General features: G+C 40.8%; 1 protein-coding gene across 1 annotated transcript in view; it reads left to right on the forward strand.

The window, feature by feature from the left end:
* CDH17 (cadherin 17) overlaps positions 1-27,407 on the forward strand; it is a 45,995-nt gene that overhangs the window by 12,921 nt on the left and 5,667 nt on the right. Inside the window, exons 3-14 of the mRNA XM_045005925.1 lie at positions 1,118-1,219; positions 2,222-2,359; positions 5,462-5,600; positions 9,086-9,244; positions 10,195-10,394; positions 11,707-11,838; positions 14,732-14,882; positions 18,734-18,949; positions 20,351-20,427; positions 22,083-22,274; positions 24,212-24,456; positions 26,914-27,044. Of these exons, the coding sequence (XP_044861860.1) occupies positions 1,118-1,219; positions 2,222-2,359; positions 5,462-5,600; positions 9,086-9,244; positions 10,195-10,394; positions 11,707-11,838; positions 14,732-14,882; positions 18,734-18,949; positions 20,351-20,427; positions 22,083-22,274; positions 24,212-24,456; positions 26,914-27,044 (1,882 nt within the window). The remainder of the gene's footprint in view (positions 1-1,117; positions 1,220-2,221; positions 2,360-5,461; positions 5,601-9,085; positions 9,245-10,194; positions 10,395-11,706; positions 11,839-14,731; positions 14,883-18,733; positions 18,950-20,350; positions 20,428-22,082; positions 22,275-24,211; positions 24,457-26,913; positions 27,045-27,407) is intronic.

Below are 27,407 nucleotides of genomic sequence, written 5' to 3' on the forward strand. Positions count from 1 at the left end.
TACTTAAGAACCACCCTTTGGAAACTTGTTAGGCCCTGGCCCACTCTGCTCTCAGCTCAACCAACCAGGGCTGGCTCCAGACCCCAGAGCGCCAAGCGCGCGCTTGGGGTGGCATGCCGCGGGGGGCGCGCTGCCGGTCGCCGGGAGGGCGGCAGGCGGCTCCGGTGGACCTGCCGCAGGCGTGTGGATGCTCCACCGGAGCTGCGGGACCAGCGGACTCTCCGCAGGCACGTCTGCAGGAGGTCCACTGAAGCCGCGGGACCGGCAACCGCCAGAGCACCCCCTGCAGCGTGCCGCCGTGCTTGGGGCGGCGAAATTCCTAGAGCCGCCCCTGCAACCAACTGACATATTTTGGGCAAGATTGTCACTTGCCCTTGCATGGACAAGCAGAGGAATAAGGGGCATAAGCCCTGATCCCCAATCACCTGCATGAGCACTCTGAGGAGGGGATGGAAGAGCAGGCACTACAGTGCCTCCCCGCCCCCAGTACCACAGGCATGTTAGCTAGGAGAGGGCAGAGCCTCCAGGATGCCAGTCAGAATGAAAGTAAGCTGCTCTTAGGGCAGCACAGCTATCTGTAGGTGGGTATGCCCCACAGTGTGAAAACCTCTGTGCTAAATGGAAGCAGAAATCTGAGGGGTGACCTTGCATGTCCCGCCATGCATCGGTTCTAGGGGGTGCAAATATGCTTGCTCACCCCAGGTGCTAAAATGCCTAGTTACAGCTCTGACTAGATGTATGGTCTCGCTCTAGCCCTCAGTCCTTTTGTGCACACAAATTGGTTCCTTTTGCAAGCGGAGCATGTGATATTTAATTAAGTAATATATTTACTTTGGAAAAAGGCAGCATTTAAATATTGGTTTTGAAATAGAATTTTTAAAAATGATATCAATTTTTAAAAATGGATCTACATTAAAAACCAGCATTAAAAAATCATTAAAAACACATTAAAAATCTACATTAAAAGCCAGCCATTCTCAGCACTGTTCACTTAATGTTATTTTAGTGAAATTTTTTTTAAAGGTTCTTTTTCATACTGCAGTGATGCTAGGGCTGTTGAATTGCAGCCAGCATAGAAAAGATATTGATCATCTTCCTCTACTTCCCTCCTGCGCAGGCTGCGTACCATGGTATGAATGGATTGTTCGCCAGTGGACCTCTGCAAGACATGACTTTCTCTGTATCAGAAGGTACAACTGGACTTCATGTAATATACCAGGTAATCATTAATTCTGACTGTTAGCTGTTTGTTCAAAAGACCCATCCTATGCTCATTGATATCAATGAGAGTTTTGCTCTTGATTTCAAGAGGAAAAGCAGCCCCAAGATGGGTTATGATACAAACTTTGACTTTTGTTATCCGATAATTTAGTGCCTGCTGATGAAATTTAAAGCATCAGCCTCTATCAAATGAGTTCCAAGAGGATAAATCTAAAATAGTCTATTGCTATAATCAGCATTCCTAGAGAATGAACTTAAGAAATTACATGCAGTTCATGTTCAGTCCATCAGACAAAGGCGTAACAAGATCCAGTGTCTGAAAGCTGAAACTAGACAAATTCAGACTGGAAATAACACCTACATTTTTGACAGTGAGGGTAATTAACCATGGGAACAACTTACCATGGGGGGCAGTGGATTCTCCATCACTGGCAATTTTGAATTCAAGATTGGTTGTTTTTTAAAAAGATATGCTCTACTTCAAAAGGAAATATTTGGGGAAAATTCTATGGCCTATGTTATACAACAGGTCAGATTAAATTATCACAATGGTCCTTTTGGCCTAGGAATCTATGAATCTGCGAACTGTATTCTACCTGATTTCCTTTTCTTTAGAGATTCCCTTTACTCACAGTGATAGTAATTCAAAGTGTCAGGAGCTTTGTTTCTAGTGAAAGATGAATGGCAGAGCCAACACTCAAATAGATGGAGGATGAGTGTGTTATGTTTTTTCCATTCCTGTACTCAGACCAGCCTCCGTTTTAGACAGATGTCTGCTTTCCCCCTTACTGCATCCTAGAGATGGGAAAGTAATGTTAACAATGATTCATCTACTAATTTAAGACAGGAAAAACGCCAATGTGTTTGAATATCATTTGCCCACTCTAGCAAGGAAAATGTTGACAATGAATTAAAAAAATTGTGAATTAAGAAAGTTAAATTCTCTGAAATATTCCTGAAAAGGAACCTCTTCTCCTGACTTTTCTCTTTTCCTCTCTAGTTTACAATTGAGCCGCCTGCTGTCAGTTTGAGACTGTCTGGTGAAGAAGATGGCGTCATTGAGATTGCGTCAACTGATGGCTATCTGTATCTCAACGGGTCTCTAGACAGGGAAAACAAAGCAATCCACAGGCTACAGGTGAAATAAATGAGAAATGGAGCAGGTTGAAAAAGAGTTGGGGAGTGTTATTAATTTTTCTTTTTTTTTTTTGCCGAAATTTGAAACTAACGTCAGTTGAAATTTCCTACCTGCCTGTTTGCTGCCACCTAATTCATTGCCAGTAGACGGTTTGACTCCGGGACATTTCTCCTCATCTGGCAGCCTGGGGACAGCTAGCTATGTTTTATTCATTTATTTGAGTGCTTGTTTCTGTTTTTACAGTGGAGGGCTACTGCCATCAGAGGAGGGGGTTGTGACACAGAAAATGTGTTCTGAATGCTTTGTACTTGGATAAACCTTTTATAAATGATCCAGGTATGACTGTAGGGCTGGTAGAGCCACTTACTACTATGGCTGCCTGACCCTTCCCATGATAAGATCCTGTTTTCAGTGGCTTATAACTTGGCTCAATTTTAACCATCTGGGTTGAAATTTTTCATCCTGGGTGTCTGCTCTGGGCTGATTTTTTGTTTTTTAATTTCAGCCAGAGTGGTTCAGCTGTTTTCAAGAACAAGGGTAGGGAAAAAAATTCTTAAAATTGTTAAAAATTTCTGGTGTCCTTTTCTTTGAACGGCACTAATGATCCCATGCTTTGGAGCAAGGGTTTGAAATTTATCAGGGGGAAAGCTTTTCTGTCAAAGATTTGCCCTAGATCATCCTTGGGAAAAATCTGCCCAAATTTGGACAAGTTAAAAGCCTTTGAAAAATTACAGTTTGCACATGCTCAGTAAAGACATCTGCCATTTTAGCAGCTAAAATTGCTGAAGATTCCATCCATGTTCAAGCCTCTCACAGTTCCTAGTGCTGACCACACTCCACATGCACCATCCTCTCAGAGTGACTGAATATGCTCCAGACCAGCAATACAGGGGTGAAACCAGACTTTCCCTGTAATTACTGCTCTAGGCAGGGTGGGGCCAGGCACCAGAACTCCGAGCAGGGAGCCTGTCTTTCTTGTCCTCTCCTTGAGCCCCTGGAGTCCAGGCAGCATGGATGAGGAAGCTGTCTAATTTGAATACAAAGGGGAGAGGAGCTGGATTGTGGGGGAGGGGTGAATGGAGTAGATTGGGCCAAGGAGTCTGATAAGACTGGGACTGGAGATGGGGAGAGAAACTGGGACAGGGAGTTAGGGGAAGACTGGGACTGGTTGGGCGAAGAGACTGGGACTGGGAGCTGGGTGGGGAGGCTGGAAAAGTTGGAAGGGGAGGCTGTGACTGGTTGGGCAAGGAGACTGGGACTAGGAACAAGTGTGGGGGGGGGAAAGTGGGGCAATGGGAGGCAGAGCTCACAAGAAGCTGGGTGCAAGGGGAGAACTGGGACTGTCTGAGCAAAAGAGTGTGGGTCTAGGGGCCAGGGAGAGAATGTGGGGGAGATTGAGATTGGACGAGGAGCCTGGGGAGGGACACTGGGACTGGGAGGAAGTATGTGGGGAGAGACAGATCAGATGAGGAACTGGGAGGGAGGAACTGGGACTGGCTGAGGGAGGAGACTGTGAGTAGGGAGATATTGGGAGTAGGTAGGGGAGATTGAAACACATGGCTCATGGAGGGGGAAGATTAGGAATGGACACGCATGGAAACTTGGACTGGGACGAGAAGTCTGAAGAGTGGAGACTGGGACTGGGTAGGAAGGGAGAATGGGCAAAGAGGCAGGGCTGGAGAAGAGACAAGACTGGGATAGGTACAGGTTGGAGAGTATGGGGCAGAAGGGGTGAAGCTTGGGGAAAACAGGCAGAAAAGAGTCTGTGTCCACAAGATCACACTCCCTTCCAGAGCCTGGAATGGAACCAAAGGTTCCGGAGTCTCACCAGTCCTCTGCTATAAGCAAATATTTGTGAAACCCTCTGGCAAAGTGTTGTCTCATCCCTCTCCAGTGCTGGCTCATAGAGAGAATGACAACCTACGTTGCTATCAATTACGCTGTTAGCTCAAGTGGCAAAGGTCTGTGCAGGGGACATAAGTTTCCAATTTAGTCAATGACCATTGTGGGTGTCAGACTGATGCCACATAAGGGAATTTTTTTTTCAGTTTGCTTTTTTAAAAACCAGGCAGGCAGCTGATAAGCCAAAACATTCTGGTTTGGTTCTACCACAGTGGAATTTTTCCAATCTCCTTTCCACAATTTGTTTTAGAGATTTTTTTCAGAATGAACCTCTCCCCTCCCAACCCCTCACCCCCCAAAATGCCAAAATCTCAAAAATCTCAAAAATGTTTATGGAAAGGAAAATCCCTGGACAGCTCTACTAACACACTGTTCTGTGGCTAATTCCTTAGGCTGACCCTGTGGCTCAGTTTACTTTTTCTGGCCACTTGTAGAATAGCAAACTCAAGCAGACACATACTCGTGCTTTTGTCATTGTGGTATGGCAAACATCAATTTCTATATGAAGAGGGAAAGCATTAAGGGGTCGCTCCTGAAAGGTGCTGAGCACTCTGCCCTGGTCCAGCACCTTCCAGACCTAAGACCTACCTGGTCTCCACCATGGAGATCAGATTGCTACTGAAACAGGTCACTAACATCAGGGACTACATTATAATGTTGCACCTTATAGACTAACAGACGTTTTGCAGCATGAGCTTTCGTGGGTGAATACCCACTTCTTCAGATGCAACTGAAGACACTTCTACACTTGCATCTGAAGAAGTGGGTATTCACCCACGAAAGCTCATGCTGCAAAACGTCTGTTAGTCTATAAGGTGCCACAGGATTCTTTGCTGCTTTTACAGATACAGACTAACACGGCTACCCCTCTGATACTTTATAATGTTGGTATACTGTGCAATGAAAATCATCCGATGAACAGTGTCATGACTAATGAAGCTTAAAATAAAACAACTATAATAAGGATGTATGCTAATGGTACTCCAGTCCAGTGAAACTCACTTTGAAATGAGGAGGTACCAAGATTTACTGAGTGTGTCTCAGCAGTTGCTGTCATGACTGTTATGTAGGCTCTTCTTCACATGAAAATGATCAGGTTCAGACCATTTTTACTCTTCAGCTTCAACATGCTGGATACACTTTTCCAACTCACTTAAGTGAAAATCTTTCCTGGCCATTTCTTTTGCTTTTCAATATTAGGTGGAGGCTCTGAATGTAATGGGAGAGAAAGTGAAAGGTCCCTACTCTATTACTATCAATGTTCAGGATATTAATGACAACCCACCAAAGTTTGAGAAGTCAAAATATAATGGAACAGTATGGCAGAATTCCCTTCCAGGTAAGGGCCATTATCATTAATAATTAATATTATTATTTTTGCTATTTAAAATGTATATCGTGCAATTTAATGAAGATGTGCAATATAGTAGATTGAAAATGCTAAACAAAGAATAGCACCTTGTCAAAAAGGATGTTACAAACTAAAGGCATGACTGGGTACAATATAATACAAATAGCACATAGGTTAACAGAGTGGTGTGTGTCTATCACAGCTGAAATGTTTCACAGAACTTACCATATTACAAACATTATTTAGTACGTAAATATCACTATCCCCATTGTGCACTGCAGACGGAAGCTGAAGCTAAAAGAAGTTAAAAAACATGCCCAAGATCACACCGAAAGTAGGTGTTGCAAGGGATCTAAATTATTTAGGTCTTTATAGATCACCCTAGAAGGGGGAAAAAAGATGCCGCTATTGTTGTTAGATAATTGGTGCTTTATATTTCCTGTGGCAAAACACTGCCCAGAAAGTGGGCTGCACCATCAGTAGTTTCCAAGTAGTTTTGTATTGTAGATTGCAGTAAACCAATTTAGAAGTCATAAAGGTATGGAAAACAGTGATAAGAGCCAAGAGAATGAAAAAAGAGACATAACCAGCTATTAAAACTATGGCCTGGGGGGATTGATCTACGTTACGCAACATCAGCTATGTGAATAACGTAACTGAAGTTGATGTACTTAGATCTACTTCCTGCAGTGTCTTCACTGAGGTAGACCGACTGCTGACACTCTCCCATTCACTCAGCCTACTTTTCTCGCTCCGGTGGAGTACTGGAGCTGACAGGAGAGCACTTGGCGGTCAATTTATCGCGTCTTCACTAGACATGATAAATCAACCCCTGCTGGATCGATCGCTCCAGAGGTAAGTGTAGACATGCCCTCAAATCATGGAACAAAAAAGGAGCTTTTAGTAAAGTATAGGACTCTGTGGCTTGAGCAGGCAAGAAAGAAATGTAATAGTTCTTTAGTATATTTGCAGTTCATGCAGGTGATAGGGTTTTTTATATGTTGAATGGATCAACAATTAAAGTTTAAAAGTTTGTTCACAGTTCCGTGCTTCAATATACTCTCCACTATCTCTTAATGTTCCACATTATGCTTTTCACCAAAAAGGTCTATTATATAGCATATCTGAACATTTTTGTTTAACCATTTTTCCATCAGAAAATGCCATTTTGATTTAACTGAAAATATTCATAAAATCACATCAAATTCAATGAAATTTCCTTAAAGCAAAATGTTCCCCAATGCAAAATGTTTTCATTTGAAAAAAATTTTGTTTTGGAAAAATTTAAAAATTTAATTTCAAAATTAAATTTTTATTTTGAACTTTATTTTATGTTTTTCATTTAAAATTATTTTTACATTATTTAATGAATGTCAGTGGTAACAGTGCATAATATGACATCATATATTTTCATGTTGTATTTTGACAATATAATAGTCAAATATTTTATTTTTTAAAAATTATGGCAACTGCTACATAACACAGACTGAAAAAATCAAGTGTCTGTTGTTTGTATTGTAGTGAAAAGGGTCAAATTGTTTTGTAAACAGAGGTAAACAGTGAGGTGACAAAGTTTGCAGATGATACAAAATTACTCAACACAGCTGAGTCTAAAACTGACTGCGAAGTGTTACAAAGGGTTATCACACAACTGGGTGACTGGGCAACAAAATACAGGTGCAAATCAATGTTGATAAATGCAAACTAATGCACAATGGAAAACATAATCCCAACTATATGTATAAAATGATGGGATCTAAATTAGCTCCAAGAAAGAGAGTTGGAGTCATCATGGATAGTTCTCTGAAAACAGCTGCTCAATGTGCAGTGGCAGTCGAAAAAGTGAACAAAATGTTAATAACATTTATAATGTTAGGAAAGGGATAGATAATAAAACAGAAAATATCATAATGCCACTATATAAATTCATGGTGCACCCACATCTTGAATACTGCATGCAGTTCTGTTCACCACATCTTAAAGATGATATATTAGAATTGGAAAATGTACAGAGAAGGGCAACAAAAATGATAAAGGGAATGGAACAGCTTCAATATGAGTAGAAATTAAAAAGACTGGGACTGTTCAGCTTAGAAAAGAGAGGACTAAGGGGGGATATGATAGAGATCTATCAAATCATGGATGGTGTGGAGAAAGTAAATAAGGAAGTGTTATTTACTCTTTAACATACTGCAAGAAGCATGGGTCACCCAATGAAATTAATAGGCAGCAGGTTAAAACAAACAAAAAAGTACTTCTTTATATAGCACACAGTCAACCTGTGGAATTTGTTGCTAGAGAATGTTGTGAAGGCCAAAATATAAATGGGTTAAAAAAAGAATTAGAGGACGTCATGGAGGATAGGTCCATCAATGGCTATTAGCCAAAATTGTCAGGGACACAACCCCATGCTCTGGGTGTCCCTAAGCCTCTGACTGCCAGGAGCTGGGACTGGATGACAGGGGATGGATCACTCAACAATTGGCCTGCTCTGTTCATTCCCTGTGAAGCACCTGGCACTGGCCGCTGTCAGAAGACAGGATGCTCGGCTAAATGGACTATTGGTCTGGCCCAGTATGTTATGTTTTGTTACAAGTAGGAGACACTTGGATCAAAAATAAACTAAAATGTTTCAATCTGTACTAAGTAGCATCTTCCCTTAATTAAACAAAAAAGACATGTCATGTTATATTAGGACACGATTGGGTATGTTATGGTTTGTCATACTATGCACTATTACCCTGACATGTCATTAAATAATGTACAAATAATAAAAATGTAGAAATGGAAAAAATACATTTCAAAAGACATTTCATTGTGATGTGAAATTTTTCCCAAATTACATTTTCCCAAATTATTTTTTTTAATTGCCATTTTTCAGGAAATTTCAAAAATATTTCTTTTTGTTCTGGAACAAAACCAAATTTTGCTATGTCAACATTTCCCATGAAACCAAAATCTCAACTTGCGGCCAGCTCTAGTGTAGAGCAGCCTCTTTAATGATAACAATTCTAAATGCAGTAACAATGTTGCATGTTCTCTATACACTCTGTGATGGATTATTTACAGAAGCACCATGATGTGGCCTTAAACTAACCAAACAGAACTGTCAGAGAATCCCCCCTTCCCAAGGAACTCTGTGGAGGTGGAAAGCTGGCTGAGATGGCACTGCCATACCCTACATCAGCCAGTCCCCACCTCGTGTAAGGGGAAAGCGGCAGCATGTCAGGGGCGTGTCAGAGGGGGCAAGGTTCCCAGAGGGACCTTACTTATTATTATGCCAATGATGTAAATTAAGGCTGCTCTGTGCAACCTAACTTGTACAGGGGCTGTGAGGTCCTGAATCAAGGAGCTGACAAGCACATCCCTGTGGGTCTCCGCCTCTCCCGCATACCTGAGCTGCACATGAATGGATTAGAGAATCAAGGCCCTTTCTCCATTCTCTTACTGGCCTTTCTTCTACATCCAAACAGGTAAACCCTTCCTGCGTGTCCATGCCACTGACCGTGATGATCCTACAACTCCCAATGCACAGCTGAGTTACAACATTCTCCACCATTTTCCCAACCCTTATAAGTGGATGCTTTTTCAGATTGATAACGTAACTGGAGCAATCTCAACAAGTGAGAATGGTACGTAAAATTATCATTAGTATTGTTATTGTTTGTATGTTAAGCACCGACCATGAGTTCCATGCTGTATGTGACACAAAATAATAACAACAGTTACTTCCTGATTTGAACAGTCTATAGACTAAAAATGGAGAGCACAAGGAAACCCAGAAGAGAGATAATTTAGGAGGGGTTTTCCGTAACTATTTATTTAAGTCTCTTCTTGTGATCATTGTGGAAGGAGTGGGTCTAGGAGGGCCTTGAATCAAGATAAAAAAAGAAAGCTCCTTTCCAACCAATCTCCAGAATAAAGTTAGCCCATGGGACATATTTATTAAGGGCCTGCCCTGATACTGACTGGTATGGAGGATTTGTGACTCCAACTGAAGTCAATGGGAGCTATTTATGGAACTATAGTCTCATTTGCTGTCATTACTATTATTAATTGTTTTTTTATTTTGGTAGTGTCTGGAACCCCATTGTGCTAGGTGCTGTACAAACACAGCAATCTAAATATGCTGGAACCAGTACTAGTGTATTTCCAACTCTGCAACTCTGCATTTGATTTTTAATTTTTTTTTCTCAGAGTGTCTCTCTCAAAACAGTAGTTCTCAACGTTTTCAGGAAATTGAAGCAATGTAGCAGGCGAAGAGTCTTATTCAACTCCCAGTGAAATCAATGAAATGACTTCCACTGACTTCAATGGGAGTTTGATCAGATCCTAAAACATTACCTGTTCTAGCTAATACCCATTGCCTCTCTTGGAGTGCTGCTTTCACCTGTTTCCCAAGTTCCAACACACAGGATCATCTTTAAGTTCCCGGAGAGAAGCCTAGACTAACAGTTGTAAAAGCAAGATACCGCAATGGACGCATGCAAAGCAGAGGTTGGGATTTCTCTGCAGCTAAACAATGTACCAGTAACAGAGCTTTTGCTAAGTTTCTCTCATGTCTCTTTGTTTTGTTCTCTAGGTTCTCGTTTATTAAATCCCCAAAAGCAGGCTACGTTCACCCTTGTTGTCACAGTGAAGGATTTGGCAGGAATGTCAGAGAACGCTTTAACCAGTAACACTGATGTGGAAATAACTGTGAAGGAGAACATTTGGAAGGCACCTCCGAAAGTATCTATCAAAGAAAACTCTACTGAGCCTCATCCCATCGCTATCACGCAGGTAGGATCTAGAAATCACAGAAATGACTAATGTCAGTGCTTCTATAAGCCTTAAATGTTCCCTGCCAGCTGCAGGATCTTCTTCCAGTTATCAAGACTTCGGTATATCTTCCGTGTTGGATATTGCAGTCCATGGGAGTTTGGGCTGAGGAAGGACTGAGTAAAAATGGAATATGGATTTCAAGATTTGGCCCCTTGGGCATATTTTACACAAACTGGAAGAGGGCGTTAGTGTCGATTTCCCTATAATATCCTTATTCTGAAATGGATGCTAGGGAGATGATTAAGGTACAGACCAGAGCAATATTAATGTTACAGTGACACAAGGATTTTCCCACTCAAGTTTACCGAAAGTACTAGTCTTGGTATATTCTATGAACTGCAGGCAATGCATAAGGAATTCTGCTGATGTATAGAAAACTCAAAGGAACAGAAAGAATACTCATTCCAACGCTGTTTGGCACAATATGAATTACGAAAGCAAGAGCTCATTGATGTAACAGAGAATTAGTCTTTTAAAGAATGCAGGGAGGATTTTTACAGATGGGGAATTCAACAGTTGGGAAAAATATGGGTAGTGCTAGGTACTAGCACCGGGAATAGCAAATGTAGGGCTTGATTGCCTCTCTCGCAGACAAACTCATGGGAGGGTGCCCAGCAGGGAGGAAAACTCTCTCAAGTTCCACTGATGGAATGTCCTCCAACTTCTTCAGTTGCAGGGTTGGTTATGCTCACCCACCTCACCCCATCCATGAGGAAACAGTAGTGGTTCAGCCCCTAAAGTCCCTGGGAGATCAGACTATGTGCCAGACCAGTCAGATAATTTTATGTGTATCACCTCCTCCTCCCCTAAGATTTGACTTGCCACTCTACACTTCCATCTCTGAACCCAAACTGCTTAGGTGACTAAAGCTCAAGAGCAAAAGCACAGAAGTTGGCTGTAAATTAGCATGATGCCATTACAATACTGTAATAATATACCTTGTTCTTACACAGCACTTTTCATTTGTAGAGCTCAAGGTGCTTTTAAAAGGAGGTAAGTGTTATTATACACATTTTACAGATAAGGAAACTGAGGCAAAGAGAGTGACTTGTCCAAGGTCATTCAGCAGACCAGTGGCAGAGCTGGGACCATCATCTGGGCCTTGGAGTCCCAGTTCCAAGGCCTGCCAAATGGTTAGGTTTATGACCTAAAATAAAATAATGTGCAAACCAGAAAATCTATCTTTTCCTTTTCATTCCCAGTGCTTCAACCAGCTGAATCTCAGTCCACACTTCTAATCCTTTGTTTTAACTCGTTCTGGGGATTTTAGGTGCAGTGGAATGAGCCAGGTGCAAAATATGACCTTCTGCAAAGGGAGAGGCTGCCCAGGTTCCCATTTACAATTGATCAGAGTGGGACGATTTATGTGACTGAACCCTTGGATAGGGAAGAAAAGGAATTGGTAAGTAAACATGAGAAACCTGACTGATGCAGTAGCCCAAAGTCTGAGACTCAATAGTAGCTGGGCGTGTAAATGTTGGAGAGTTAGTGGTGGGAGAGGGAGGAGAAAGAGGAAAGATATGTTTAATTTGATATGGTTTCTGGATGAATTTGAGTGACTTGATAGCCATGGACTCTCAGGCAATTTACCAGCAGGCATGCCCATCACACTACACTGCATTCATCCACCCAACAGCCATTAATTCAGCACTTTATAGTATTTCTTTCTAAAGCAACACGAGTTCTGTAGTTATTGCAGTTTTCACAGCCTACCCTGAATTGCACAGAACATGTGCTGTGTACAGAGACAGTGTTATAGTAACTGATCGAGTGGTGGACTGTGGCTTTGCTGGTGGGTGGAATTCTTAACTCTCTCAAGTCTTCCTGCCTTTCTTCTCCAAGAGGTGGGGTGGGGAGGCATCTCTTCACAATAGGCAAAACAAAAGAAATGAACTTATTGTAAAGATAATGAAGAGTTTACCCAACAACAGATGTTATCAGACTCTCTCTCTCTCTCTCCAGGTATATTCCTACACATTCTTTCCATAAAGAGAAAAGAAATTAGCCGTGTGTAGTCTGTGTAGCCTACATCAGCTAGGGCTAAGATTTAACAGCACACACATGCATGTGCTTCACTAATTAAAAGCAAGTGTTCATACAAAGAACCCTTTAAATTTGAACAGCAACTGTAATCCCAGGGCTGCTCCAAGTTGTGCCAGTTGTCAGTGGCTTTAAGAGGTGTGTCTAGCACCTGGGGTTCACTAGAATGCAGCAGCCCTTTGGCTAAGCTCCCTTGTCTCGGCCCATAGATCCTTCGCTAGAGGGGAGAGTGGGAAGGGGGGGTTGGGCACAGGAGCTGCTATGCTGGCCTGACACCACCTGGGATTTCCCCCATGCTGGGGAATCATGAGACAGCTGTATCCACCAGCCTTATGACTGTTTTGTGCCAGTGGACTGGAACCATAGGTGCTGACTCTGGGGGTTCTCCGGGGCTGGAACACCCCTTGAAAAAAATATATCTCCCACCAGCCACCTGCCAATTAGCTGTTTGGTGGGCCCCGCTGATCAGCTCCTCCCCGTCCCTCGCAGTGCCTCCTACTCACCGCCAATCAGTTGTTCAGTGGCGGGTGGGAGGTACTGGAGGGGAGGGGAAGGAGCTGGGGTTGGAAGAGGTGAAGTGAGAGTGGGGCTTTGGGGGAAAGGGCTGAGTGGGGGTGAGGTCTCAGGGTAGAGCGGGGAAAGCTGAAAGTTGGAGCCTGTGCAGGGCTGGCTCCAGGGTTTTTGCCGCCCCAAGCAGCAAAAAGAGAGAAAGAGAAAAAAAAGCCGTGATTGCGATCAGCTCTACCATTGCTGCTTCAGTCTTTGGCAGCAATTCGGCGGCTGGTCCTTCACTCTGAGAGGGAGTGAGGGACCCACCACCGAATTCCCACCGAAGACCAGGACGTGCCGCCCCTCTCTGTTGGCTGCCCCAAGCACCTACTTGCTGGGCTGGCGCCTGGAGCCAGCCCTGCGCCTGTGACTGGAACTGAGGGCATGTCTACACTGCAGTTAAAAACCCATGGCAGGTCCGTGCCTGTTGACTCGGGCTAAGGGATGTTTAACTGCAGTGTAGATGTTCGGGCTTGGGCTGCAGCCTGAGCTCTGGGACCCTCCCACTTCACAGCCCGAGCGTCTATGCTGCAATTAAACAGCCCCTTAGCCTGAGCCTCGCGAGCCCAAGTCAGCTGGTACAGGTCAGCCACCGGTTTTTAATGGCAGGGTAGACATACCCAAGGTGACAGGATCTAGCCTGTCATCTTGAATAAACACAAAATTGAAGAGCTGCATTTTAATTTAGCCCCAGGAATAGTCCACGATGCTGACATTAGGTTCATCATGGAATTAAAGTGAGTCTATTTTGGTATTAAACATATTGCTTTCTATGGGCCAATAAATACATTGTATAATTTATAAGCTTTCAGGCTATAAATCTCCCTTCTTGTGATGTTGAAAGAATTGCTAAAATACTACCTAGTGACCAGTCAGCATATCTAAAGGGATTTGATCTCCCTCACCATTTTGTGTTTCCTGTTTAATTTAAAAAATGGTACCTTCCATAGCATTTCTCAGTTTGTTTTCTCTAACTGTACAGTCAGCATTTGCCTGGGAATTTGCTGACCTCACAGCAATGCCTCATCAAGAGGGGCATGAAAAAGAAATTGAATGAATAAAACCGTGATCATTTGCCTACTTCTGAAGGTAGAATAAGTATTTCCAGGAGAGAATACAGTTTTAGGCCCTAATTCTTCAAGGAACATAAGCAGGTGTCTAACTTTAAACACTTCTATGCGACTAATCATATGCTTAAAGTTAGGCACATTCTTAAATTCCTTACTAAATTGTGGCCACAGAGAGGAAGGATAGCCTTGTGGTTGTAACTGACACTGGCCTGGGACTAGATGGAGATATAGGGTGAAATCCCAATCCATTGAAATCAATGGGAGTTTTGCCATTGACTTCATTGATGCTAGGATGTCACCCATAGATTCTGTTTCAGCTCTCGCACAGATGTCTTGTGCACTTCACCTCTCTGTATCTGAGTTACTCATCGGTGAAATGGAGAGAACAATGTTTTCCTGCCTCTCCTGAGTGCTGGGAGAATAAATGCATTAATGAATTGTGAGGCATTCAGATAACATGGTAATAGATACCATATAAGAGTCTATAAGTAATTAGTATTAAAATAGATGAAAATGTTATTAAGACATACAGAAAGAGCTTTCATTTGGTAGCAAGATTTTCATTGCAATCCCTTTAAATGGAAGCTATTATAGTTATTGCGTTTATTATTCCTAATTGCAATATTATCATTGTAGTATTCATTCTTTGCAACTGCAAAAGATGATAAAGGAGAGGAACTGGGCCGGCCTTTGTTAATCTTCGTTCAGGTTGAAGACATTAATGATAATCCTCCTGTGTGCCAGAATGCTTTGACTATATTTGAAGTTCAGGAGAATGAAGGATTAGGTAAGACATCATGAAGGTAACTATTATATAAATCGTTCTCACTGTCTGAACATTGTTTCCATCTGATGAAACTAGAATTAACAATTTCAGGGCCCAATTCTGTCACATTAATTCACTTTGAATAGTGCTTATTCATGCAAATTGTCCCACTGACTACAGTTGGATTGTTTGTGCAACCGAGCTAGTTATGGTGAGTGAGAGTTGCAAAATCAAATCATTTAAAATACAATTTTGTGCTCTCCTACAATCACAATGCTAAAATGTACAATAGAATTTGCTTTCCTTTTTTAAGATTAAAAATATGGTTTACTCTCACTGGATAAGTACTTTGATTCTCCTATCCCTTATATGGATGCTACATTGGTGTAACTCCATTAATTTCAGTGGTGTTACTTCTGATTTACATCAACGTTAGTGAAATCTGTCCCTAAGTCTCTACATTACTTGTTCAGAGAATTTAAGGCAAGAACACCCCATTATGATAATCTACTCTGACATCTTGCACAACACGGGCCATAGAATTGCACGCACTAATTCCTGCATCAACCCCATAACTGTTGATTGAGCTATGTTGATGCATAGCTTTAATATAAAGTTACTGTGTTTCTTTAAAAAGAACAGGAGTACTTGTGGCACCTTAAAGACTAACAAATTTATTTTAGCATGAGCTTTCGTGAGCTGCAGCTCACTTCTTCGGATGCATAGAATGGAACACACAGACAGGGGAAATTTATACATACAGAGAACATGAAAAGGTGGAAGTATGCATACCAACAGGCAGAGTCTAATCAATTGAGATGAGCTATTGTTAGCAGGAGGAAAAAAAAACTTTTTGAAGTGATAATTAAGATGGCCCATAGAAGGTGTGAGGAGAACTTAACATAGGGAAATAGATTCAATTGGTGTAATGACTCCCAAGATCTGTGAGAGTCCTGTTAAGGCAATTTTGCAACAAAAAAACTTCAAAAACAGACTCCAAAGAGAAACTGCACGAAAGCTCATGCTATAAGCTATAAGTCCTGTTATGGACTCTCACAGATCTTGGGAGACAGGCCAGTTCTCGCTTATAGACAGCCTCCCAACCTGAAGCAAATACTCACCAGCAACCGCACACCATACAACATAAACACTAACCCAGGAACCTATCCTTGCAACAAAGCCCGATGCCAGCTCTGTCCACATATCCATTCAAGTGACACCATCATAGGACCTAATCACATCAGACACGCCATCAGGGGCTCGTACACCTGCACATCTACCAACGTGATATATGCCATCATGTGCCAGCAATGCCCCTCTGCCATGTACATTGGCCAAACCGGACAGTCTCTACGCAAAAGAATAAATGGACACAAATCTGACATCAGGAATCATAACATTCAAAAACCAGTGGGAGAACACTTCAACCTCTCTAACCACTCAGTGACAGACTTGAAGGTGGCAATTTTGCAACAAAAAAACTTCAAAAACAGACTCCAAAGAGAAACTACTGAACTTGAATTAATATGCAAACTAGATACTATTAACTGTGGCCTAAACAAAGACTGGGAATGGTTGGGTCATTACACCAATTGAATCTATTTCCCTATGTTAAGTTCTCCTCACACCTTCTATGGGCCATCTTAATTATCACTTCAAAAAGTTTTTTTTTTCCTCCTGCTAACGATAGCTCATCTCAATTGATTAGACTCTGCCTGTTGGTATGCATACTTCCACCTTTTCATGTTCTCTGTATGTATAAATTTCCCCTGTCTGTGTGTTCCATTCTATGCATCCGAAGAAGTGAGCTGCAGCTCATGAAAGCTCATGCTAAAATAAATGTGTTAGTCTTTAAGGTGCCACAAGTACTCCTGTTCTTTTTGCGGATACAGACTAACACGGCTGCTACTCTGAAACCTGTGTTTCTTTACTGTATTTTCCAGAGAAAAGGTGGGTCAGGTAATATCTTTTATTGAACCAACTTCTGTTGGCGAAGGACACAGGCTTTTGAACTAGACAGAGCTCTTCTTCAGGTCTGGGGAAGGTACTTAGAGGGTCACAGCTCAATACAAGGTGGAACAGATTGTTTAGCATAAGTGGTTAACACACATTGTAAGAGACCCAGGGGCGGCTCTAGGCATTTTGCCACCCCAAGCACGGCAGGCAGGCTGCCTTCGGCGGCTTGCCTGCGGAGGGTCCGCTGGTCCTGCTGCTTCAGGGCCTGCGGGAGGTCTGAAGCCGTGGGACCAGCGGACCCTCCGCAGGCAAGCCGCCGAAGGCAGCCTGCCTGCCGCCTTATGGCGACCGGCGGAGCGCCCCCAGTGGCTTGCAGCCCCAAGCATGCACTTGGCGTGCTGGGGCCTGGAGCCGCCCCTGAAGAGACTATTCAAGTTGAAGTGGCCACTTAACACCTCTGCAGTCATAGGACAAAAAAGGGGGGTTTGTGGATTACAGATTGTTGTAACTATAAATCCAATATTTTTATTAAGACCATGATTTTTAGTGTCTAGCAAAGTTATGAATTTAAGTTCTCAGCTTCATCTTTTGAAAGTGTTGTGCAGATTTCCTTTGAGGATGAGGACTGAGAGGTCAGATGAATGATTGTTTTGTGAAAAGTGTGTGCCCATGGGTGATATGGTATTTTTGTCTTTTATCATCTTTCTGTGTGAATTCATCTGAGAATGTAGCAAGTGTCTAGTTTTACCCACATAGTTGTAATTGGGGTATTTAGTGCACTATGAGTTACACCATATGCTGTGACATGTACGTGTGGGACTCATGCATCTTAAAATGTGTGTTGTGGGGGATGCAGATCACTGTAGCAGTAGAGATATATCTGCAGGTTTTGCATCTGTTGTTATTGCAGGATTATGGAACAATCTGTCCACCTTGTATTTACCTGTGACACTCTGAGTACCTTTTCAAGATCTGAAGAGGAGCTCTGAGTAGCTTGAACCAACAGAAATTGGTCCAATAAAAGCTATTACCTCACTGTGATGGGGTTCCAACCCCACACACACCTGGAAAGGTTTAACATGGACCTGAGGAGCCAGGGTACCTGGCTGCACCTGGAGGGACAGCCAGGCCTAACTGAACAAGAAACCAGCTGGGCTGGCATAGGCTGGATTATAAAACCAGAAAGTTTGCAGCAGAAGAAGGCTGCAGGGAAAGGGCCTGCAGTCAATCCCTGGGAGCAGAGAGGAAGAGAGGTGAAAACCCAGGAGGAAGAATAAGCCCTGGGTTTCTAGCCCTAACAGAAGGGTAAATCCCAGAGCAGTTGTGGGGAAAGGAAGCCTGTGAGGGCTAACTAAGAAGAAGCCCAGGGAAACAGCAGCAAGGGGTAGGACTATGCAGACCTGGGCTGTTTGTTGTAGGGTCCCTGGGATGGAACCCAGTGTAGAGGGCAGGCCTGGGTTCTCCTACCAGCTACTGGGAAGTGACACAGGAGTGGCGGAGATGCCAGCTGCACAATCTGGTCTGGAGAGACTGTTACCTCAGAAGGGGAGGAGTATAGTGACTTCGCTGGAGGGGCTGATTAAAAAAGAAGTAGTACCCCGAGCCCAGAGAGAGAGGGGCCATGGTGCAAGGAAGGGGGCATCAGACCTGAGTGGAGCTAATCCACAAGGAGGCACCACAAGGAGGGGCCCCTTGTGGTGAGTGAAGCCTGCCATACTTGTTCACCTTGTCTCTGTAATATCCTGGCTACATGGCTACAATAACACTGCAAACAGTATTTTCCAGGCAACTGGCATTTTTATGATATCTGTTATATTCCTACTAGTGGCATTGTCCATAGTATTTGATTCAATGGAAAAGTAGGATATATTGACAGATGTGTTATCTAACTGACTTCATTCTTTCCTTGACCCTAGGGAGCAATATTGGAACTCTGCATGCTACAGACATGGATAAAGAAAACACTCTTAATTCTCGCCTGCAGTTCCGTATTGTGGACCAGAACCCCAAAATCCCTTCAGATAGCCTCTTTATTATCCAGCAAGAAGCTGGGACTTTCCAGTTATCTAGATATTTATTAAACAAGCAGGTTGCTTCAAATTATTCTGTAACGGTGGAGGTGACAGATAAAGGTCAGTACAAACAGCCCATCACACACTGAAATAATTTCATTCATCAGCCTTCCTGTTTCAGTGTTCAGTATCCATGATGTTCATGTTAAGTGATTCCCAGACAGGGCATTACAGGCAGCAGCAGTATTGAGGGCCGCTCTTCTTACTGAATTTTACTTAATTGTTTTAAAGATGCACAGAGAAATGACTCATAATGTGATAATTAAATTCAGCAAGCACTAGGGCAGAGGGTTCACTAGAATTCTCCAGTAAGAGGTTTTCTATTGCATGGGAATCTCTGAAGGGATTGCATGATTTGTGATGTTTCCACTGGTTTTATTGGAAAGCATTAATGTCTCACTGAAGAAACTTCAGTGAGTTCAGTGCAGCTGGCCAGAGAGTCCAGATGGTTTATACAAATATTCAGAACAAAAGTTCATCTTCAAAAAGGTTTTGCAAGACTCATTATCCAAGAACTCACAAATCCCTGATGGTTAACTGAATAGAAAGTATGTACATTTTCCCATTAAAGATTAAGGGCTTCATCCTGAAGTTCTTAGCCAAGCAAAACTTACAAAATTTACACTGACCTCCATAGGAGATAGAAGCACACAGAGTAAGCAGGATTACATTTCTCTTACATTAATGAAACAGCATGGTTTAAACAAATGATAGGAGAACTTCAAAAGGCTTGGTTGTTGGCTTTGGAAGCTCATTTAGAATTATATCTAAACTATTTTGTTTAGGATATTCACTGACTCCTGGTTTATGACGTACATGATGAAAATACTGGGATCTGACTATGTCTGAACAATTTACAGTCAACCAGAGCAAGCTTTTTGGACTCATAAAACCAACTAAGGGCTCTCCCCATTTGTAGCACATTCCAGGATTTAAAACAAGGCTGTGAGGTCTGCTGCTGTCTGAGTTCACTGATTGGCATTCTGTTAGTTAAACCTAGTTTAGGCCCAGCTATAAGCAAAGACCAGAATGTTCTCTGATGACCCACATAGGGGAAAAAAAGACTGATATCTCTGGATGGGGGAGGGAGGAGTCTCCTTGCAATCTCCATGTTATGAAGAACACAGAAGATTCATTATCTTCCTGCTCCTGATGGGGGTGAGGTGAAAGTAAATTGGGAAAAAGGAATGAGAGTGAGGATGGAGGAAATATTGAGAGAACTAGGAAGAGGCAAGGAGAGACTGAGGAAATCCTTGTCAAAGTATAAACTAATTGTGACTCCCAATATCTTGTGGCCAGGCTTTCTGACAGCAGTAGGATTTTGCTTTGATTGCTACGTTGTTGAATTGCCATGTCGTATGCTTGTACAATGCCTATTGCATTGTGGACACTTGAAAAAAAAACACCTCAGGTTTTCTGCAGAAATGTTGCTTGTGACATGCTTTATTCTGTTTTGTACAGTGTTCACAACATTGTGTGATGTGAAAATAAATGTCATTGACATCAATGATCAGATTCCCATCTTTGAAAAATCAGACGTGAGTATTCCTCACAATATTGTTTCTGATGTTACAAGACAAACTTTTACTAAAGCTATGGCCAGATCCAATGCCTGCTGAAGTCAGTGGGAGTCTTTCCGTTAACTACAATGGTAATTGGTTAAGGCTGCTAGTGAGCAGTAGCGATAACATTATGCCTCTGCAGCAAGGCCTGTCTATGAGATCTAAATAGCTGTGGTAAACACATTTAGATACACAAATCTGGTAGTTCATTCTAAAGTATGAAAATAAGTTAAAATTTATACTGCTCATTTAAAGGGACAATATTGGGAATTCAGACCTGAAATTTAGCTTTTATAAAGGGGGGAAGGGGAGTGGAAATGAAATGGATTAAAATGGCTTAATGTAAAATATATTTGATTTAATATTTCCCCCAATACCATTGCAAAAATAATGCTAGTGCATATGCACCAGAAAGTGAAATTAACTGTAATCACAAGTGAAACTGACCAGTCTATTTTCTTTCTGCAAAGAGAAAGCACAAAAGACAAAGAACATGAATGGTGAAGAATGGATTAGATTTAGAAAGTTTGCTCAGTTTTAGAAAACTAAAATGTTTCTAGTAATACAGAAATAATGTTTTATATATATCTATATCTATATATATCTATATCTATATATATCTATATCTATATATATATATCTTAACCTGGCAGCATCCCTTCAGTTTCTAGACTACAAGGATGTAAGGTTTTTAATAAAAGAACTATAGAAAAAAAATTGTAACAAGCTATTTGAGGCAGATTAAATAGTTGGAGGAAACATGTCAAAGGCCAGATTATGCCATCAATTACACCTTTGACTTAATTTTACAGATATTTGATTTCAATTAAATAATATTCTGCAATTCCTTTTCTGAAATAATAGCAATATGAACCATACAAATACATAGTTATAATTATGATCTATTTAAAAGATACAAACATTTATAAATTAAAAAAAATAAATCTAACCACTGCTTGCATGAGAAGTATTACTTATTTTTGAAAATTAATTCAAGTGTTAAGGAAAAAAATCTTTAAGGAGCATGTTGGCAGTTAGGGAGGTTTATTGTTGACATATGTCCAATGTATCTTTTGTGTAAGGTTTGTACAAGGGCCTAGAAATTTCAAATAGGCACTTTTAATTAAAGAATGATTGAGGGTGAAATCCCTGATGGTTAACTGAATAGAAAGTACCCACTTAAGGCTGGTATAGAAACCACTACCCATCCTTGCCAATTGAATGGGGCACTCTAGCCAGTTGACTGACATAACTCAGCTTTTTGAGTTTATAACTCAGATGTTTACCTAAGCTAGTAGGATGGATGGTCTTTTTGGAAGTGGACTGGGACTCAGGACACTGGGTGGAATTCCTGGTTCTGCCACAATTTTTCTGTGTGACCTTGGGCCAGATCTTCAAAGACATTTAGGCACCTAACTCTCATTGATTTCAATGGGCGTTAGGTATTGAAATACCTTTGAGGATCTGAGCCTCAATCTCTTTATGCCTCATCTGTAAATAGAGAAAATATTTCTCTATTTCCTTGTGTGGTTGAACTAATTAATGATTGTGCATCACTAAGTTGTAGCACTGAAGCCCATTTCCTTGAATGGTTCCTGATGTCTCATGTTTCAATTATCTTTTCTCTTTAGTATGGTAATTGTACTATTCTTGAAGATACTCCAGAAGGAGAAGTAATACTAGAAATTCAAGCTACAGATGCTGATGAACCATTCACTGGGAGCTCTCAAATCATTTACCAAATTGAAGAGGGAGATCAAAATAAAAACTTCATTATAGAGACAGACCCCCAAACAAATAGGGGATTTGTAAAGATTAAAAAGGTAAGTGGATCTCTTTAATTCCTAAATTACAGCAGTACAAGTACATTTTTTCTTTAAGCCTTATTTTTTGTTCTTAAACAACATCCAGTAATCTTTTTTTTTAACTGCTTGCTGATGAATTATGGATCTCCAGAAAACACAGCTTAAAATGTGTGTATCATTGGTTCCCCATTGTAAAGCAGTGAGCTAAAGCTTTGAATATTGAACTAGGAGGAAGTGGTCAGTACAGTAGCAATAATTAAACTATCTGCATCCTAAGAAAAATGAAAAAAATGAGGCGGAAGCCCAACATATAACAAAAGTTGGTAACTGAAGCCAGAAGACTATCTATAACTCTTTACAAAATGGCTGTAGCATAGCAGAAAGTGTGTTTGAACTGTTAAGTGTATCCCAGCCCTATGCCACATAGAGTATAACAAAGCTCGGAATAGTTTGTAGAGCTCTACACAGCAAAGAGTTTTGATTTCCAGACAAGTTACCCACAAAGAGACGTTTTCTTTGCCCTTCAAAATGTGAATGCCTTTTATCATTTACACCAAATGTTGTTCCTGTTACTCAGGTCTCTTCAACTGAGGCAAACTCCATACAGACTCAAAATTATATTTTAATCTTTACTAGAACACCAGAATGAAATAAATTACACATTCTAGTCAATAAAATAAAATATTCCCACAAGGGTTGCTTGTTCCTTATGTGGAACTTGCTTTGATGTCAGTGGAGTTATGTTGACACATTGTATGTTCAATGTCCCTTATTGCAACTCTTTTTTGTTTCTTTAGAATATAGCACAAGATATGATGATGGCATGTTGTATTGTAGATCTTTGTTCTTCACGCAAACACTCTATTACATGTTGTGCAATATCATGATAAGGTCACCGGAAAACTAAGCCAAGTAAACATTACAGTGTCTCACAGTTATTTGTTTGTAAAACCATAAGAAGTAAAAGATATCTGTTCTGGGATGGAATCTTAGAGCTGGTGAGCATTTCCAACCCATACTGACTTTTGCAATGGGAGTTGCAGGTGCTCAGCATGTCTCAGGAGCAGGGCAAATGTAGAATTTGTTTCTTTTAAAGTGAACGCTGACTGAGACAAAGCCAAAGTCAATATTTACCTTTATAGATAACAAATCATGATGCTCACTGAAACAAGAAGTCAGTGAATATATAATTAGAATTACCAGGAAAACTCTGTCTTATGACCATAACTTTAAAAACCAGAGGTGCTTTTCCTTTGAAATTAACCTTCTCAAAGGCAGTTGAAGTTAGAGAGATCCAAAAACAAACAAATAATTATTTATCATCTAATGGGTAAAATACAGTTTTCATTACTTCACCTGCAGCCATTTTGGGTGCAGTCATTCACATGTTCAGTTTTCTTGATTAACATTGTTCTAGACCTCGGTATTATTGCTTTCCAAGGATGTAACCATTATAAATATATTAACTAATTGCATAACTGTTTTCAACCAATCATGAGCCAGAGTCTTCTTGTATGTAACAATAAATATTATTGCTATAAATGGAATTGGAAATTAACTGGAAATGTTACTTGTTGAGGGACACCCCCAAGATCTATTCATTTTGAAATAATTCTTTGTAGTGCCGTGCTGTTGTCCTCCTACATGATGAGTCTGCCCTATCTCTTCATTACCTAAGGTATACTCTGTCTCCAAAGCAGGGGAGATGGTACCATTGTGTCTGTTGGCTTCACATTAGGGGAGAATCAATAGATTGCCTGAAAGCCTTACTTTTAACTTCTTAGTTTATCTTCAGCATTGAGAATACCCACCCTTGTGCTTCCAATTCCCCCAGGGATGGAAATCTTCAAATGAGCTGGAGATTATAGGCATACACGAGAGATTCCTCAACCATTTACCTTATTGAAGAGAACAGGGAAATGATTGTTTATTGCAATCTCTCCCCATTTCCCCAGGCTCTTGATTTTGAAATGTCTTCAGCATACAACCTGACAGTCAAGGCCACAAATCCAGAACCTTTGGTGAAAGGAGTACAGTATAATTCAAGCTCCACAGCCTATTTCAAAGTTGTTGTGGTGGATGTGAATGAAGTGCCAGTTTTCTCCAAGAACACTTATATAGCAGACATATTTGAAGATGTTCCTGTAGGTACTTTGGTGATGACAGTGACAGCCAATGATCCTGAGGGGGACCAGATAAGGTAAAACAAAAAACAAAAATCCCCACAACCAAACAAAAACCCCTACCTTCTATTTATTTGTAGTTTTAGCATTGACTGGGATTCTCACATCAGTTGTTAATCTAGTCCTAAACCAGTGAGCGTCTAGATTGAAATGCTGTGGTTGAGAGCATTGTTGTGCTAGGAGGAGGACGCATCCAAACATAGAATACAAGGAAATGCAACAATTTTTTCAATGTATGTATAGTTTACATTTGATTGTGGAAGATAATAAAAACAGCTGGGTGTGTTCCTGTTGCAGTACATGGTCTTCTCTGCAGCAAACTCTAGGGTAGAGCCTTTTGTATGTACCTGTATTATAGCAAGAATAATTCCAAGGGAGCTCATGGTTTATGAGATTAATAATGAAAAATAGGCCAAAGTAAATGTCCAGAGAAAGGCACTGTTGTCTTGAAAACAATGCATTTTGCCTGGATTTGTGGTTTCAAGTAGGTTTAATAATGAATGAGTTGTGTATAAAATATTCCTAGATGGAGAATAAGAATAAGCAAGAGGACAATGATTTTTTTTTCATTTCAGTAAGGCACGTGTTAGTGCTTTTTATGCAGCAGAACACACCTACAAACTAAACAAAGAGTTTAACACATCTAAAGCAGGTCTTCAATAATACATTAGATTTTTTTTTTCAAATCAGTCTTCTTTAGTTCAATTCTCAGAGTCTAAGCCTCTCTTTAGGATGCAAAAAATGCTCTGCCACTACTCCTGTACAATTCATACTGAGGGTTTTGCGGAAAAATAAAAAACGTTAACTAGTTTTGAGGAAAACACCAAGCAAGCTAATGGAGTTACGTGAAGGATGAATCTGACCTCAGGTCTTCCCAGCACCACACATATGAATGATCTATATTTTACACTGATTCCATTAACATGGTTTGTCTGAGTGAGAATGCTAATGGTGACAGCTAGAGGACAGCATTTAAAGATGGGCTGACAATCTCTCTGCCCCTGATAAATTAGCGTGAAGCAGAAACACTCAGGGTAACAACTTGTGGCTCTTTGCCATGCACTAGCAATCACTCATAAACATTGAAGCATGATGATCACAACCTGTGACTGTAATACATGTCTCACCACAGACAGTAGTGTTGTAGCCATGTCAGTCCCAGAATACTAGAGAGATAAGGTGAGGGAGGCAATATCTTCTATTGGACCAACTTCTGTGGGTGGCAAAGACAAGCTTTCAAGCTTACACAGAGATCTTAGAAGGTCTCTCAGACCTGAAGAAGAGCTTTGTGTAAGCTCAAAAGCTTGTCTCTCTCACCAGCAGAAGTTGGTCCAAAAAAAGATATTAACTCACCCACCTTGTCTAGTTTATCTACACTTTCTTCTATCACTGTGTCTCATACAAATCCTCTCTCCTCCTCCTGGTAGAATATACAGATACAAACATTTTTTTGTCTTTATCCTATACTAAAAGGCAGTATACTCCCTATTGCTGACCGTTATGGTTAAGGCCTCTTGCTTGCTTCTCTTCTAAATGGTGCAAGTGTCATGGAATGGGTTTAGATGGCTTCTACTGTGGCTGTTTGTCATGGGGTCATTGTCCCTGGAACTGATGTTGTGAATGTCCCCAGTAAGGGGTAGATCCTTAAACCAAGGCCGTGATATTCAACAGCGACTTACATAACTCTAAGCTTTATTGATCCTGTCTGCATGTTATGAGATTTCCTTATTCCCTTCCCTAGAAACCCAGTCAACAACCAGCTACCCTACTTCATCTTACTCCAGTATCTGCCACTATGTCGAAAAGTGATAGATAAGCACATGAACTAGATGTTTTTGCTAACTCAGTCAGTAGTGAAAGAATTAAATGTTGATATTTAAATCATCATTTGTCTTCAGAATTAAAATCCTATTGAGATTAATAGGAGCAGTTCACACGTATCTCTGAGCTAGCTGTCTGCATACTCAGTGAATTGTCAAACAACACTGTGTACACTACTTTTAAACTGAATTTATACTCAGGTCACATTTTAAAGATTCTTTGTAAATTAAGCATCTAGAGTAATTTAAAATCAAAATTTAAAAGACGATTATTTGGGAACATTAAAAAATCACAATTATACAGCTCTTATAACTGCATTTTATACAGGGCACAGCTTTTAGATTGTGGTAGTAGCACCTCCCTGAGCATCTAGTCTCCTATTGTTTTCATTTGCCTTTAACCCTAACTGAAGGGCAAGACCCCAGGGCATCTCTTGAGTTCTCTCTCTCTTTTTTGGTGGAAGGATGATCAACTTTCCCCAAGGGATTCTATCCTTGTCCTTTAGATATTCTACTAATAAAGCTATTTACTGATAGTTTTTAAATCAGTACAGATAATTTAATGTTTAAACAATGAAGAGACATTTGCATTATAAAAATTATTATGGCTTGGTACAGAATATATATACACATATATATTTATGCTTTGTAAAGATACGCATTGAAAAACGACAAGAGAAACTGGCTGAAGATTGATACAGATTCTGGAAAGATATATACTGCTGCTCCTTTGGATCGAGAAGTAGAACGTGACTACAAAGTACAAGTTACTGCAACAGAAGAAAGTAAGCAATGAAAGCACCATGTATGTTTTCCAAGGCTACATGCACAGCTAAAAGCAAGACCGTGACTTTGTCTGATACAGCTATCGAAGTTGCATTGTCAAATTATTTTTGACGCATCTTGCTGTTTATGCTTGGGAAGATATGTTCGTTTAGGAATTACTTTCTGTAAAATGAAACTTCAAATTATTGATAATATGGATTAGGGCTATCAAATGATTTTAAAATCTCAATCGTGAGATAAAAAAGTTGCAATTAATCGCAGTTTTAATCACACTGTTAAACTGCAATAGAATACCAATTTAAATTTATTACAAATATTTTGGTTTTTCTGCATTTTCAAATATATTGATTTCAATTACAACA

Source organism: Mauremys mutica, chromosome 2 (assembly GCF_020497125.1).
Source record: "Mauremys mutica isolate MM-2020 ecotype Southern chromosome 2, ASM2049712v1, whole genome shotgun sequence".
NCBI classification, from domain to species: domain Eukaryota; kingdom Metazoa; phylum Chordata; order Testudines; family Geoemydidae; genus Mauremys; species Mauremys mutica.